The sequence below is a fragment of the Drosophila novamexicana genome, unplaced genomic scaffold (genome assembly GCF_003285875.2).
Source record: "Drosophila novamexicana strain 15010-1031.04,08,12 unplaced genomic scaffold, DnovRS2.1 tig00000387-arrow-pilon, whole genome shotgun sequence".
Lineage (NCBI taxonomy): Eukaryota > Metazoa > Arthropoda > Insecta > Diptera > Drosophilidae > Drosophila > Drosophila novamexicana.
The window spans coordinates 5010132-5023176 of record NW_020824800.1 but is presented as its reverse complement, the minus strand read 5'-3'; the positions used below and the strand labels follow the sequence as shown (position 1 = coordinate 5023176).

The 13045-nt window shown below is 38.6% G+C and overlaps 2 protein-coding genes and 1 long non-coding RNA gene across 4 annotated transcripts in view; all 3 read right to left on the bottom strand.

Annotated features, from left to right (window-relative positions):
• The window catches only part of LOC115760000 (toll-like receptor Tollo), a 60743-nt gene extending 58005 nt beyond the window's left edge, over positions 1 to 2738 (bottom strand). For both annotated transcript variants that reach the window (XM_030701157.1, XM_030701158.1), the window contains exon 1: positions 2347 to 2738. The gene's annotated coding sequence lies outside the window, so the exon portion shown is untranslated. The remainder of the gene's footprint in view (positions 1 to 2346) is intronic.
• A 1278-nt stretch (positions 2739 to 4016) lies between these two features.
• On the bottom strand, positions 4017 to 5389 carry LOC115759988 (male-specific sperm protein Mst84Dd). The gene is made up of 3 exons (XM_030701142.1): positions 5369 to 5389; positions 4175 to 4447; positions 4017 to 4114 (listed from the first exon to the last, which is right to left on the bottom strand). The coding sequence occupies exons 1-2, from the start codon at positions 5387 to 5389 to the stop codon at positions 4196 to 4198; spliced, it is 273 nt and encodes a 90-aa protein (XP_030557002.1). The 3' UTR covers positions 4017 to 4114; positions 4175 to 4195.
• Positions 5390 to 5421: 32 nt separating this feature from the next.
• On the bottom strand, positions 5422 to 7899 carry LOC115760154. The gene is made up of 2 exons (XR_004017578.1): positions 5874 to 7899; positions 5422 to 5796 (listed from the first exon to the last, which is right to left on the bottom strand). It is a non-coding gene; the product is annotated as an uncharacterized LOC115760154 (long non-coding RNA).
• Positions 7900 to 13045: the final 5146 nt, after the last annotated feature.

Genomic DNA, 13045 nt, shown 5'->3' with positions numbered 1-13045 from the left:
AAAAAAGGGATATAAACGCTGGCTGAAAAAGGAAATGGAATTGAATTGTCACAGCTGCAATTTTTCAACTGTCAAATCAAAACATAAAACCATTTACTTTTAATGATTAATTACTTTGGAGAAGCGTAACGGAGCAAATGTTGAAAACCACAAAATGATTTTGATTACGAGCAGGGCTGCAGTCAACTTTGATTTGATTTATGATGCGCATAACCCTTTTGACACACATACACATACACACACACAGTCTCCAGACGCACACTCACATCCATGCTCTTCATTTGTTATGAACTTAAGCCTAGACCGACGACATGCGATTCACCTTAAAATTCATAAGTTTGTCAAGCGAAATTTACACACTCACGCACACACAGCCGCAAGTAAAACAGCAGCTGCATGTCATTAACAATATGAGCCCAAGACATAATCCCCCGCTCGGCAACCAAGCCGCGCAACATGGCGTATGCGTAATACGGGCGCCAAACTTTTCAGCGCTTCATTTTTTAAACATTTAAGACACACACACACGCACTCACAGAAGCCTTTGCATGTGTGTGTCAACAACTTTTCTTACTTTCGAGCTATGTTTTCTATGGCCGTGTTTTTATTTTTACCCATTTTAGTTGTCATCAAGGCTGCGGATTATGCGCCCCCAAAATGTGAGTTTATGTTCAAAATTATGCAAAAGCAGGGCAATGAAAATGCTGATGAGACGGGCTGTTGCTGATAATGTTTATGCTGATGATAATGATGCCGCATAACACCAAACCAAATGGAGTTGGCTTCAGGCAGAAAAAGGGATAAACATAACTGCGTTCTTTATATGGTATTTGTCAAAGCAAAAAAACCAAAAAGTAACCAAATATTTTAATTACATTCGGCCACAAGTGACCCAAATAGGGGGGGGGGGGGGGGGGAAGGGTTACTTTGCAACCCTTTCGGCCAAGTGCTTCAGCTGCTTAACTGACCATGCTGACAAAAACACGCTCTTTCATCATATTAACCCCAGTTTACTTGAGCATGACGAATGAGTTTCACAAGTTTGCCAATTTTAATATCAATTTTAAAGCTGCACCAGCTGCAATAGCCAAAAAGTTTAACCATATAATATGGCAAAAGTAATTCAATGTTTATTATGGCCAACCTGTTGGCTAATATATAGGTAATATATAATGTGCCTTATAGGAACTGTCAATAATTTATGTGCCACATTCAGCGCGTTAGTCCAAAACCCATAAAATTTTGTTTTATGTACAAGAATTTCGAGGCGCTAATTTATGGACCAAATCGTTGCAAATTATGAGCTGCGTTTCGAAGTGCTTTAGGAAATGAATTAAGAATCGATTTGCTAAAATTGTACACATTGTATATAACAAGTTCATAAGCATTTGTCGGCTTTGAATTACTTGCGGTTGACTGTAATTGGCGGTTGTTTATCACGACTTCTATAAATGGAAGCCCTTTAAAAGCGGAAGAGCCGACATGTGATATATGTACATATATCCGCAGGTTTTATAGGCTTATTGATTTTGCGGTTTACTTGAGACATTGGCGCAGGTGTCAAATGATTAGAGCTTACGGATTTATGATGAGTACTTTTCAATGTAAGGCAAATAAAATTATGGGTAGAAGAAATTCTGTGAATTAGTAGGTGCTTATCGCATTGATTGGATCAACTATTTTCAGATAATTATACTCTTATTTTACTATAAATTTAGTACGCCTAGGTTAAAGTTCCTTACTTAGCGGCTAGTTGAGTGTCAACAGGGGCAGAGTATTTAAAACAGAGGACTTTTAAATATGCGCATTAAAACAAAGCGTACAATTTGTTCGAAACAAGCACAATTTGGGTTTCACTTTCATATCAAAACGTTCACTTTTTTATTAATATACATATTTTAGTAAATATTTCTACATATTTAACAAAGGCTTAAATTTGTTGCCATTTTTTATATTTTTAATTCACTTCATTTCTCATTATTGTCTAGATTCGGAGAAATTAAATTAAACTTATATTTGCTTTTAAGAATAGTGGAGAAATTATGAGATATTAACTAACGATGTCTTTCATAATTTGTTAATAAATAGTATTCAAAAATTAATTGTATAAACAAATAGGCCAATAAAAATTGATCATATTTGATATTAAAATCGTTAGCCAAAAGTGCACTGAATGATTTTCTATTTAAAAAGTGTCAAACAAGAAATGGGCTGAACATCTGAAGCAACATTTTAATCTTGTAAACCATTTCCAACACACTTTATTTAACAACAAAAAAAATTCTTCAGAAGCTGCATCTTCAATTTAAATATTTATTAAATTCAAAAATTTTACGTTGAACTTACCTAAATGTGCAACGGCATGTAAATCGAAAAATTACGAAAAATGTCAGTTCACATCACGCCTTCTACGGCAGGCTGTTGTTAATCATGGCACACACGCACACACTCTAATCTAGTTGGCTGTTGTTGCAGAAATATTCAAATGAGTTACGGGCTGCCAATAAATGAATAATATGTTACGGCCGGGCTTGCAGACCCAAGACAGCACGGAACAACAGTGACACGAACTATGCACAAATATTCATTAATTTCTTAATTCAGAATACACTTGTGTCACTTGAACTTGGGTCTAGTTCTTGAACACAAACTGCACTTTGATGAACTTTTTATCAAGAGTATTTGCCAGGCCTCGAAATCTCGCGAAGACGTGACTTCAAAACTAAACCGAAGCCAACGTCTGAACGAACGACATCCGCACTGAACGAATGAAAAACGAATACTGACTCCGGGATTGAATGCAATGAAAGTTAAGAACTGTCACGCAAGCTCGAGCACGTTCGAACAAGTTGCAAGCCCACATGTTTGCGCAACTTCGAGCCGAGTCGAGCCGAGCCGAGACGAGCTCTTCGCCTATTCTATGTTTTTCTGCTTCGGCTTCGGCTATCGCTGCTTATGATCATTGGCTCCATTACGAGTGAATGGAAACGAATAGCAAACGAATGCAGGTTTTGTTCTAGACATTTAATCACAGTTAAGCGAAAAACCATCCCATCAGAAGATTATTTCAAATGTATTGTCGAATTTTGAATACTATAGCATCATTAGCAGACATTGTAGACGGGTGGGTCGTGTGCTGTGAAATCAGGATTAAACATCAAACGTAATGCGGCTGCTAGGCAGACAATATAAATAAATTAAAAAGTAAAGGCTATCAACTAAATCTCCCACACAGAAAACATTTTATTTTACAATGACAACATATTGCTGACTAGCAAAATAAATATTCGTATAAATTATTAATATTAAAACAATTTAATAGTTGCTCTACCATATCTTTTCCCTAAATTTCGAGCCCGCAGCTTCATTGTTTCGTTGTCGCAATGACTTGGATACTAACTGAACTCATCCACTGAGAACTGCTAACTGCTTATATTTTATAGGATTTAGTTTGTGTAATTTTAAATAAAAAAATATACAAGGATAGCAAAAAGAAAGACATTGTAAGGAAGCCTCTGGCTGCCGACACGTGAAGCACGCAAAGCAATGAAAATTCCGACCTGCCGCAATAAATTCCGCGCGCGTCTGCCAAAATAAGAGTGAAATATCCTGCGCACACACACAAACACACAGACAAAGCACACAGCAGGACTAACTTGAAGAGCGACACACAGGAATAACCGCCGTGTGCGTGTCTGTGAGTGTGAGTGTGTGTGTTTTGTGCGCGCCATAAATCGCGCTAAGCCAAAACAAAACATAGCTGGCCAAGTCCCAGAGAACAGCATCATGCATCAGGCATCAGGCAGGTGGATGCCACAGCCTTTGACCTGACACAATGCTCTACATTCGATGTTTTTATCCCGCCCCAACCCAAGGGGCGGCGCGGTTCGAGATGCGCCTGCGCCGTGGCAGCTCGAACCGAACAGCTGTTTATAGCCGAAAGTCCTTACCTAGGACAACACAACCAATGCTGGTCATTGCAGCATCCAATCTTGGCGATAAACAATGCATAGTTGTACATATATTATTCATTGTTTTTTATTATCCAAATATGTTTGAGGCAATAGCCAAACATATCTTCAGCCATAATTTCACCAAGTGTTAGGTATTGGGTCTAAAAAAAATATATATTTTTTTAGAGGATCCTTAAGTCTTATATATTGGTAGAGCTTACCGAAGTATATATGCCTGCCCTTTACCAGCCGCATGGGCAAGAAGTGCAACAGGGACTGCCACATGGTCCGCAGGGCCCACAGCAAGAACCACAAGGACCACAGGACGGACCACAGGACGGGCCACAGCATGGACCACAGGACGGGCCACAGCATGGACCACAGGACGGGCCACAGCATGGACTACAGCATTTGCTCGCTGGTGCCAGACAACCAGGAGGGCAAGGTCCAACATAGAAAGGATCAAATTTGCAAACAATAAGCATATTTAAATCCTATTTGAACAGCAGCGTCTCCTTCCTGGTAATTTATATATACTAAATGCAGATTCTTAGTCTTATTGAATACAAATGTAAACTATTGTTAGAAAAATTACTGCTCACTCTAGGCCGAAGATATGTGTGATTATTATTTCCTCAGCTCGTCTCTTGTTTTATTAATTCATATTACAAGATGTTTATGAACAGAAAATTTTGAAAATAATGAGCTCCTTTGAGCAAAACGAAACTACGAGGGCAAACTAGCTTCTTCAAGGCCTACTAGGTGTGCATCATTTTTTCAAGAACGAATTACTCTTCGCAAAGTTGTGTTTCTTGGTTTTTATGTAATATTAATAAATTTTGTTTATTTTAAAATCCGGTTACTCTATGCCCTGTTACTCTATGTTATCAACTTTTATCAGAGTGACAGAGTTAGCACCACGGCCAGCAAGGGCCACAACACCGGGTGGGCAAGGTCAAACATAGAATGGATCTAAGTTTCAAACGGTATACATATTGATAGATGTTTGGACTTTTCGTAAGTAACGAGTCCTAACTGGTTAATAAATTATTATTGCTGCACTTGAAATTGATTTTCAAAAACTGTACTTCATATTTCAAAGCTTGGCTTGCTTTTCTGTTTTGGACTGATGATGAGTTACACGATTTATTTTGTTCTTTTTTTTCATTTTTTGTTGGCTGCCTGAATTGTTACAAAAGAATGAGCTACCAAGCGAGAGCCAAAGCCATGAGAGCAATTTAACTTCTCAGAAGCCTACTAGGTTTTCTAAGATTCTAGAAAGCAATTGCTCGAGTCGACAAGCCGACTATGTTTCTATCGAGCTCTTATCAATGTAGTGGATCCGCTTTACCACCAGATGGTAAACACATTAATCACAATAAATATTATTTTACACATTATATCTGGAATCTTACACCGAGTAAAAACCTTCTCATTTGAAAGAGATTAATCTAAGCAAATATGCAAATTAAAACTTTTTCATTATTTTTTTTATTGAGAATTTTGAAATGAACATAAGGAAGATGTTAAATATAATCACATATATCTTTAGCCGTAGCTAGTGCAAATTCCACTTGGGTCATAAGCGTCATTGTAAAAGCTATAAAGAACTATAACACCAGTAGGTTTTATTGAGCACCCGAACTAGGCTGATAACCCAGTTCAGCAGCATCCGTTACCGCAGCAGCCGCCGCAGGGCCGGCAGCTGGCACCGCCGCCAGCGGGTACAAGACATCCAGGAGGGCAGGGTCCAACATAGAATGGATCGAATTTGCAAACGATATACATATTAAAATTCTGAAATTCGCAGCTACAAGTTCTTTTGGCTAATATTATACTACAGCTGAAAAAAAAATAAAATAAATACGTATACATTTTAAAGAACAAAAATGATATATATATATATGTTGTACTACTTACATGATATTATTTTTTTAGGCCAAAAATGTATGTGAATATCAGTTCCAAACAGATTTGAATTTTTGTTATTTTTTTAAATCATTCTATATATGTTCACTAGCCGAAATATTGGGAAGGAATGAGCTCAACTACAAAATAAACGACACAGCTGCCAAAGCAAGACCAGTTTCACTTTCCAAAGTCGACTTTGTTTTACAACATTTCCATTAATAAAACATTGTGACTGAACTGGATTTGATTTGATAGCTCTCCACTTGCATTTTATATGACTGTATATATATGTGGTTCTCGCTCCATGGATTTATCCGTAGCCTTTTCCATAAACTTAAGAGGTACAACTGCAGTAAGTGGATCTAGCGAACAGAGCTTGTATATATACAGCGTTATAACGCTGAATATTATCAATCATTTCTTTTTTTCAGGTTGGCAGCTTGTTCACTTATGGCCACTATACTGTTAGACATTTATAGTCCGCCATTGTTTTGTTTTGGATTAATACGGTTGAGCATCGGCGCTAGCAAATAGCTCCATTATCTTATAAATGCATTGACCCGTTTTCTTTACGGCGTACCAGGGACCATGGATAATCTCACAATCAATGAAAGGAATCTGTTGACCAGGTGCAACGCGCTCGATGGCCTTAGCGCCTACATCGACCAGTTCGCAAAATGGTGTCGCGGCATTAACCACCACCTGAGATGTCGTGTGTGTCATAGTGATCAACAACGCCAAAGCTCCAATCACTCCAACACAGGTGTGCAAATTTTCCATAGCAAACAGGACTTTATTTCCGGTCCAGTCAAGGAGAGCTATCATCCAAGCATTGCTTCACACTTGAAATTTTTATCAATAAATGCCGCATCGTGTATTTTGAAAGTCAAGTCAAAGCGCTGCTGATTAACCGCCAAAATGCGCCATCACATCTACAACTGAGCAGAGCAGACAACGAAACCTGTTGCATATCTCTATCATAGCCTCGTCCATGCATGCCGCATCCAGTGTAGGCCCAGTTTCACGTTGAGCCTGTGTAAAAGACTGATGCACCTCTAGGATTGCACTGCGCACCGCTGGCAGCATTTGATCCATTGTACACGACTTTAGAGCTTCCATGCCTTAACAAGTGTCTTTTGTGCATAAAAACAGGCCCTAAGCTGGATTCAATTTATCAACACTTAAAACACAAATGCACTAAACCAGTTTACATTTCTGATATTTTTGTTAGCACATTCTTTGTTTTTACTATTTATGAAATATGATTTGTTTTATTTTTGTAGTTTAAGTAGGCTGAGAGTCAACTAGAATCTATTTTTCATTAGAGATTAGGCCATCTGCAATTCGCGCATCGGTATCAATAATGGCTTAGCAGAATTTATGCGTCAAGAATCAATCAACAATGTGCCTTCTACTGTTTAACAAGAAAAATCATCAAATCTTATTTTGTACCAAGAAATGACTTATTTTCAAATGACGCTGCCAACTGTGGACTCTGGCTAAGACAATATAATGTCCAAAAACTCGCTTGAGTCACTTCGGAATTCATTTAAACCAAAGTTCCTTAAGTCAAAATCCAAAATCAATCAAGGAGTTTGCCAACCTTGTGCATCGGAATCAGTAATCATCAAATTTCAACTGGAAATTTTGTTGTTTATTGCGTTAAATTTAATTATATATTTTAAATTATTTTGAACACTTGCTTCCCGTCTGGCTCACTTTATCTAAATCAGTGTTGCACAGTCTTCTCTCGGCCATACCCCTACAGCGATCGCTCCAACATGGAATATAGCCCGACTATATGCCAAATGGATAGGAAGTACATGATTTTTCGGGATATGGACCAAGGTAAAAGGGATTCATGCTTTCAAGTTGACAGCGTGGACCAACCATTTTCCAGAATGTACAATTTCTAATATTTTTTTGTAAATTAAATCAAATGAAGAAGCTTACAATTTGAATTTCCACTTGTTAAACATTTTATAGAGTGCAGAAACTATTTCTCAACATCTATACCCGAGCTAAGGGGCAAAGGTAGCTTGATTTAATTTAACACAGCATTTTCTTTAGCAATTTCAACAGATTCTCAGCACAGTTGCTTAACATACAATTAACATTTTAATGTTAAGCCTGCCTTACTAGTAATCGAAACTCAATGTTGGTGTTGTACTAAAATTAAATTTATTGCATTCTAAAGATGGTTACTTTCATTTGTTGGAGTTGAGGCTGGACATGGTGGGTCTTCCGATGTATTGTAACTGGCTTCAAAATCTTCCTCAGTATGTTCCTGACTCTTATCTGCAGCTGGTGAACAGCCGCCACAAGGTGCTCTCGGTCCTGGGCATGGCCCGCACTCGGCATTCGGACATTCGCTTTCATCGGTACAGTCCGTATCACAACAAGGCGGATGGGGTCCAATGTAGCCAGGGTTAAATATGATAGGCATGGTGGACCGCCCGTTCGAAGACAACCTTTAAGGCTAACGTTGCAATTGATGGCAATCTACTTAAATATATTTGCACTAATAACACTTGCCTTTGAAGATTATTGAAGCAGGTTGGTTCTATTGTAAGTGTTGTTGTGTGTTGAGAATATAAAGTAAATACATTTTGTTGCCGGTTACATGGCTGACAGGCTGCTTAAATGAAAACAAACTAAAAGCCTGCCAAAGTCAGCTTTCAATAGAAACACTGCAGACACATTGACCCAATCACAATGGCTTTATAAGCTCGGAAAGCCTGCTGCCCCTGTGCAGACAATGCGTATAATTATTTCATAATCGGGCAACACTTCATTTATGGTGACAAAAGCCTGCAGATGTGCAAAGCCACACCCCAGCGGGAGTCTCTGACCAGCCAATAAATGGAAACAGCCAACAAAAGTTGTTTGAGTTGTAAGCAAAAATACTCTGTACGCAGATCTAACTTTTGTGAACTTTATACAAATTTTTCGCAATTTTTTGAACACAAAGAATGTTAGTATAGGATTTACATATGCATCAGGATTATTTATTGAAACATGGCATTTTGTCTACAAAAAAGCCCCTAGTGTCTGTAACATATTAGCATACCCTTCATCGGCCCATACATCAATATAGGGTATCGTAATGGCAACAACACGCACACTGTAAATTTTAAGTTGAAATTAATGAATAATTAAGCTGCATTGGGGACCCATTCGACCCGTTGTTCGAAACGGAAATGCAACATTTGCATAACTAACACAATGAACTACATACGCATGTCGGTTGAATGAATGTGCTACGAGTTTGAATGAATGCACTCACTATACACACATATAATCATATATGTATGTGTGCTGGCATTAGATATGCAAATTCGAATACTTTCATAAGCATAATTGGCACATAACGGCAATGCTTTTGTCAATTAATCAATCAATCAACTACGACGACCAAAACGTTCACAATGCCAACATAATGACGCTCCAGTATGCAGTGCAGGGTATTCTGATGAGCACTAGCCGCAAAGTGCACCTTGATGCATGTTAATGTCATCATTTTTGATCACTCACAAAGTTCAGAATGCTTTGAGTCAGCAGCAACAACAACAACAACAACAACAACAGAAACGTCAAGCAAAGCCGCATCGGCAGAGGCATCTACATCAAACGTTGACATGGCCAGCTCCCGCCTGGCGGCTGCTTCTTCTGTTACTACTGCTGCTGCTGCTGCTACTGCAGAGCGTCAAAGTCGTGTGCGTTCTCTGTGTAATTCATATTCAAAGCGCGTTGCGACACAGCGCACCGTGGTTACTACAGTTTAGTGGAATGAGGGGCGGCCTGGGGGTAGAGAGTTACTCTAGCGTAGGCGTCTGAGCTCCCCCTCCTATCCAGTTAGTGCAACCGCACGCACTGCTTTTAAGTGGCGGCCACTGGCCAGCGTGTGCCTCATTGCGTTGCACGTTGTGGGGTGCTGCTCGTAGCTCGGATTACTTTGTGTATGTGTGTGTGAAAGAGTGTGTGCCTAGTCGATAGTTCGTTGCGGCTGGCGTGGCACTTGTGATCCGCTGTGGCGCTTTGTCTTTTTAGCGCACTCAGCAAATCCACATTGTAATATACACTGAGCGAAATTTTGGATGTAAGAATGGGAAAAGTTTCAAAAACAGCATATTGACTGCTTTAAGCCGATTTGTAGAGCAGTTAAAGAATAATTGTGGCCAAATATATATATACGATTAATTTGTAGCATCGATAATTCGTATATGAAGCATTAGATAAAAATTTAATTTGTAAATAATAAACATGAATTGCTTATATAAGCTAGAAAGTAAAGCCTTTAAAATGTATATAAATTGTATCAATAAAATGTTGTTGATAAAAAATATATGTACTAATGACTACAACACATAATATAGCAAAAATTTGTTGAAAGAAATATAAAAAATCAAATAATTCGAAATTCAATAATTAATTTTATGATATTGCACAGTTATAAGAGAAGGGTATGGAGTATAACGCCCATTATTTTTTTATTACTTAATTCTTTTATGATTATTTTCATTCCTTTCAAAAATTATTCATAAACTGAGATAAATTATTATGGTGCAAAGGGATTGTATACACCTATCAATAATATAGTAATACATTTTTATCAATTTTCCTTAAAGCTGGTAAATTGTTATTAATCCTAAGAACTATTTGTAGAGTTTTAACAACACTACACTTGGCGCAAAACAACATAAACAAGCTCAGAAATATTGAAAAAAAAAAAAAGTAAAGAAAAACCCATCGACTCTGTCTATACCACATCCGTTTCTAGGTCTCCGCAAAGCGAGTTTCTTTCTTTTTTCTACTTTTTTTAATAATTCCAGTTCTTGTTATAGTGTTGTAGTTCCTTGGTGCCTCGGTCTGGCCACGCGCAGCGGCCACTTGTCTCGTCGTAACTGTTTGAAATATGTTGTGGAGAAATGACAAAGTGACCGGAAGATGATACTGTAATAAAACAAACAGACGACCAACTGGTGGGCCACACTCTGGTGCGGCCCCATATGTTCATGTTTGTCTAGGAAATAGCCGAAGCGCAAGTACGACGGCTGCCCATACTGGAAATGAACATGGGCAACTGGACAATGTTTTATATGCTGTACGCTGTGCGTTTTCTATTTATGTTTCTTTTCATTATTGTATTTTTCTATTTTTTTTCTATTTTTTAACCATTTATTTACAAATGAACAATATTTATGGCCTCTTTTTGAGCTCTAACTACGTTTCGAAGCTACTATACTGTCTGCTGTGCAGCCAACTTCCGTTCTGGTATATGGCAACTGTCTTTTTTGTTTTGTGTTCATAATTTTGTGGTTTTATTTTCGGTTCTGCGTTTGCGGCATATGAAAATAGAATCTTGTTTGGCGTAGAGTATTTAAAAAAAAGTTTGACAATAAATTTGAATGTTTTTGGTAAGGTTTACCACGTTCTTGGCATGCGTTTAATATATTCGATGGTTCAATCTCTATAAAAATTATGATAATTGGCCAGCAATTATGTGTTGCCAATAAATAAAAAATATATACATTTATTATGTATACTGCGTAGAGATACAATCTGAGGTGCGATTATTAAAATAGCCATTTTATGGACAAGTTGTCTTTATAAATCTTCTTCCATCGATAAAGACGACATTATTATGTTGATGCATGGAAATTCTAATGTTTGGAAATATGTTCTTATATATGGAAAATGTAAGGTGACAATTATAAATTTAAATGTTGTTGATTACTATTGTACATGTTAGGGCCTCGACTCAATTCTAAAGAGAATATATGTAAATAATAATAGCTTTATAAGCCCGCAAACGATTCCGATTAATCTAAAGCTTAGCTGCAGCCGGGGAACAGCCCAACTATTTAAAACCCGAACATAATTAGAGTTGTCATGGGAAAAATTTATTACGGCCAATTGGAGTTGCCATCAAAATGGGACCACTAAATGCCAGCACTTAAGCGATCATAACTTTGGCCATGATAAATCGAACTGGAATCGCCCGCAGAGGCACTCAAATCGTATGCAAAAAACAATCTGGCAAGTGGTTAGAGACGAGAAGTATAAGGAGGAGGCGTAGCCTAAGAGCAAGAACCTGAATGCCGAGTGGAGGCAGATGCAGCTGGCGTTGAATGAATTGGTCTGCCGTTGTCTTAGCAATCAGCGCTACCGGGCATGGAAAGTTAACACAGAGAGTCCCCCAAAAACCGGATTCGGTTTCAATTGACGCTGCGGCACTTGGCGCGCTCAACTCTTTGCCAGGATGGACTGCGGCGGATGTCAGCTCGGCGGTAGCTAAGGGGTGCTGCGGCTGTGGCAGCTTCTAAGCGCCTTGTTGCAACGCCTGTCTCATCGGCTGGATGGCTGACTGTGTGGAGAGAGCGCATTCAAGTTGAAATTGCCGCAATTGCGTGTCGACCACAATCTTAACCAGCAGAAGCAGCAGCACAGGCAGCAGCAGAGACAGCGCCGCACCCAGTCAAAAGTTCTAACTGACTGCTTGCCACTGGCAGCGTCTTGGTGTGCTGCCTTGCCCCTCCCGGTTTCTGCTTCTGGTGCTACCTGTCCGTCTGCTAGTCTGTTTCCTTTTGTTTTAATGAATAAGTTGGAACACCTGCTCCTTGGTCGTTGCTTGTTGAGATCTCTCCCTTCAGTCTGTCTGTCGGCTGGACATGTTGCTCAAGTTTGACGCCGCGCATGTGTTCTATCTTTCTGTCAGGCAGGCTCTTCCCATTGTTAATGCGCTACATATGTTGTGCGGCATGTGAGTTTTGAACAAGTTGCACGACAACAAAACTGTCTGTCAGTTCATCAGTAATTGTCATTGTACTACAGCTAACAGAAAGTTTTTCTCCGTAGTTATTTTGAATGTCGAGTAATACAGAATGAATTTTCTTTTCTTTTTTTCTAAGTTGTTGCTTGATGGGGCTTTTACTACACATGGAGTATTTCAAATGGAGCACAAGGAGACCCATAAATAAAGCTTGCTCGATTACACAGAAACTTAATCTTTAGATTACAATTGGAGTTTTTACTTTTAGCTGCACTGCGGGGTTATTTCAGCGTTGATCGATAAATCCGATAATTACTGTTGTCGAAAATATTGGTAATGCATTATTGGAGCCACATTCAATACTACGTGTGGATAATTAAAAGCTGCCAGCTTATAAACTTTCTTTATT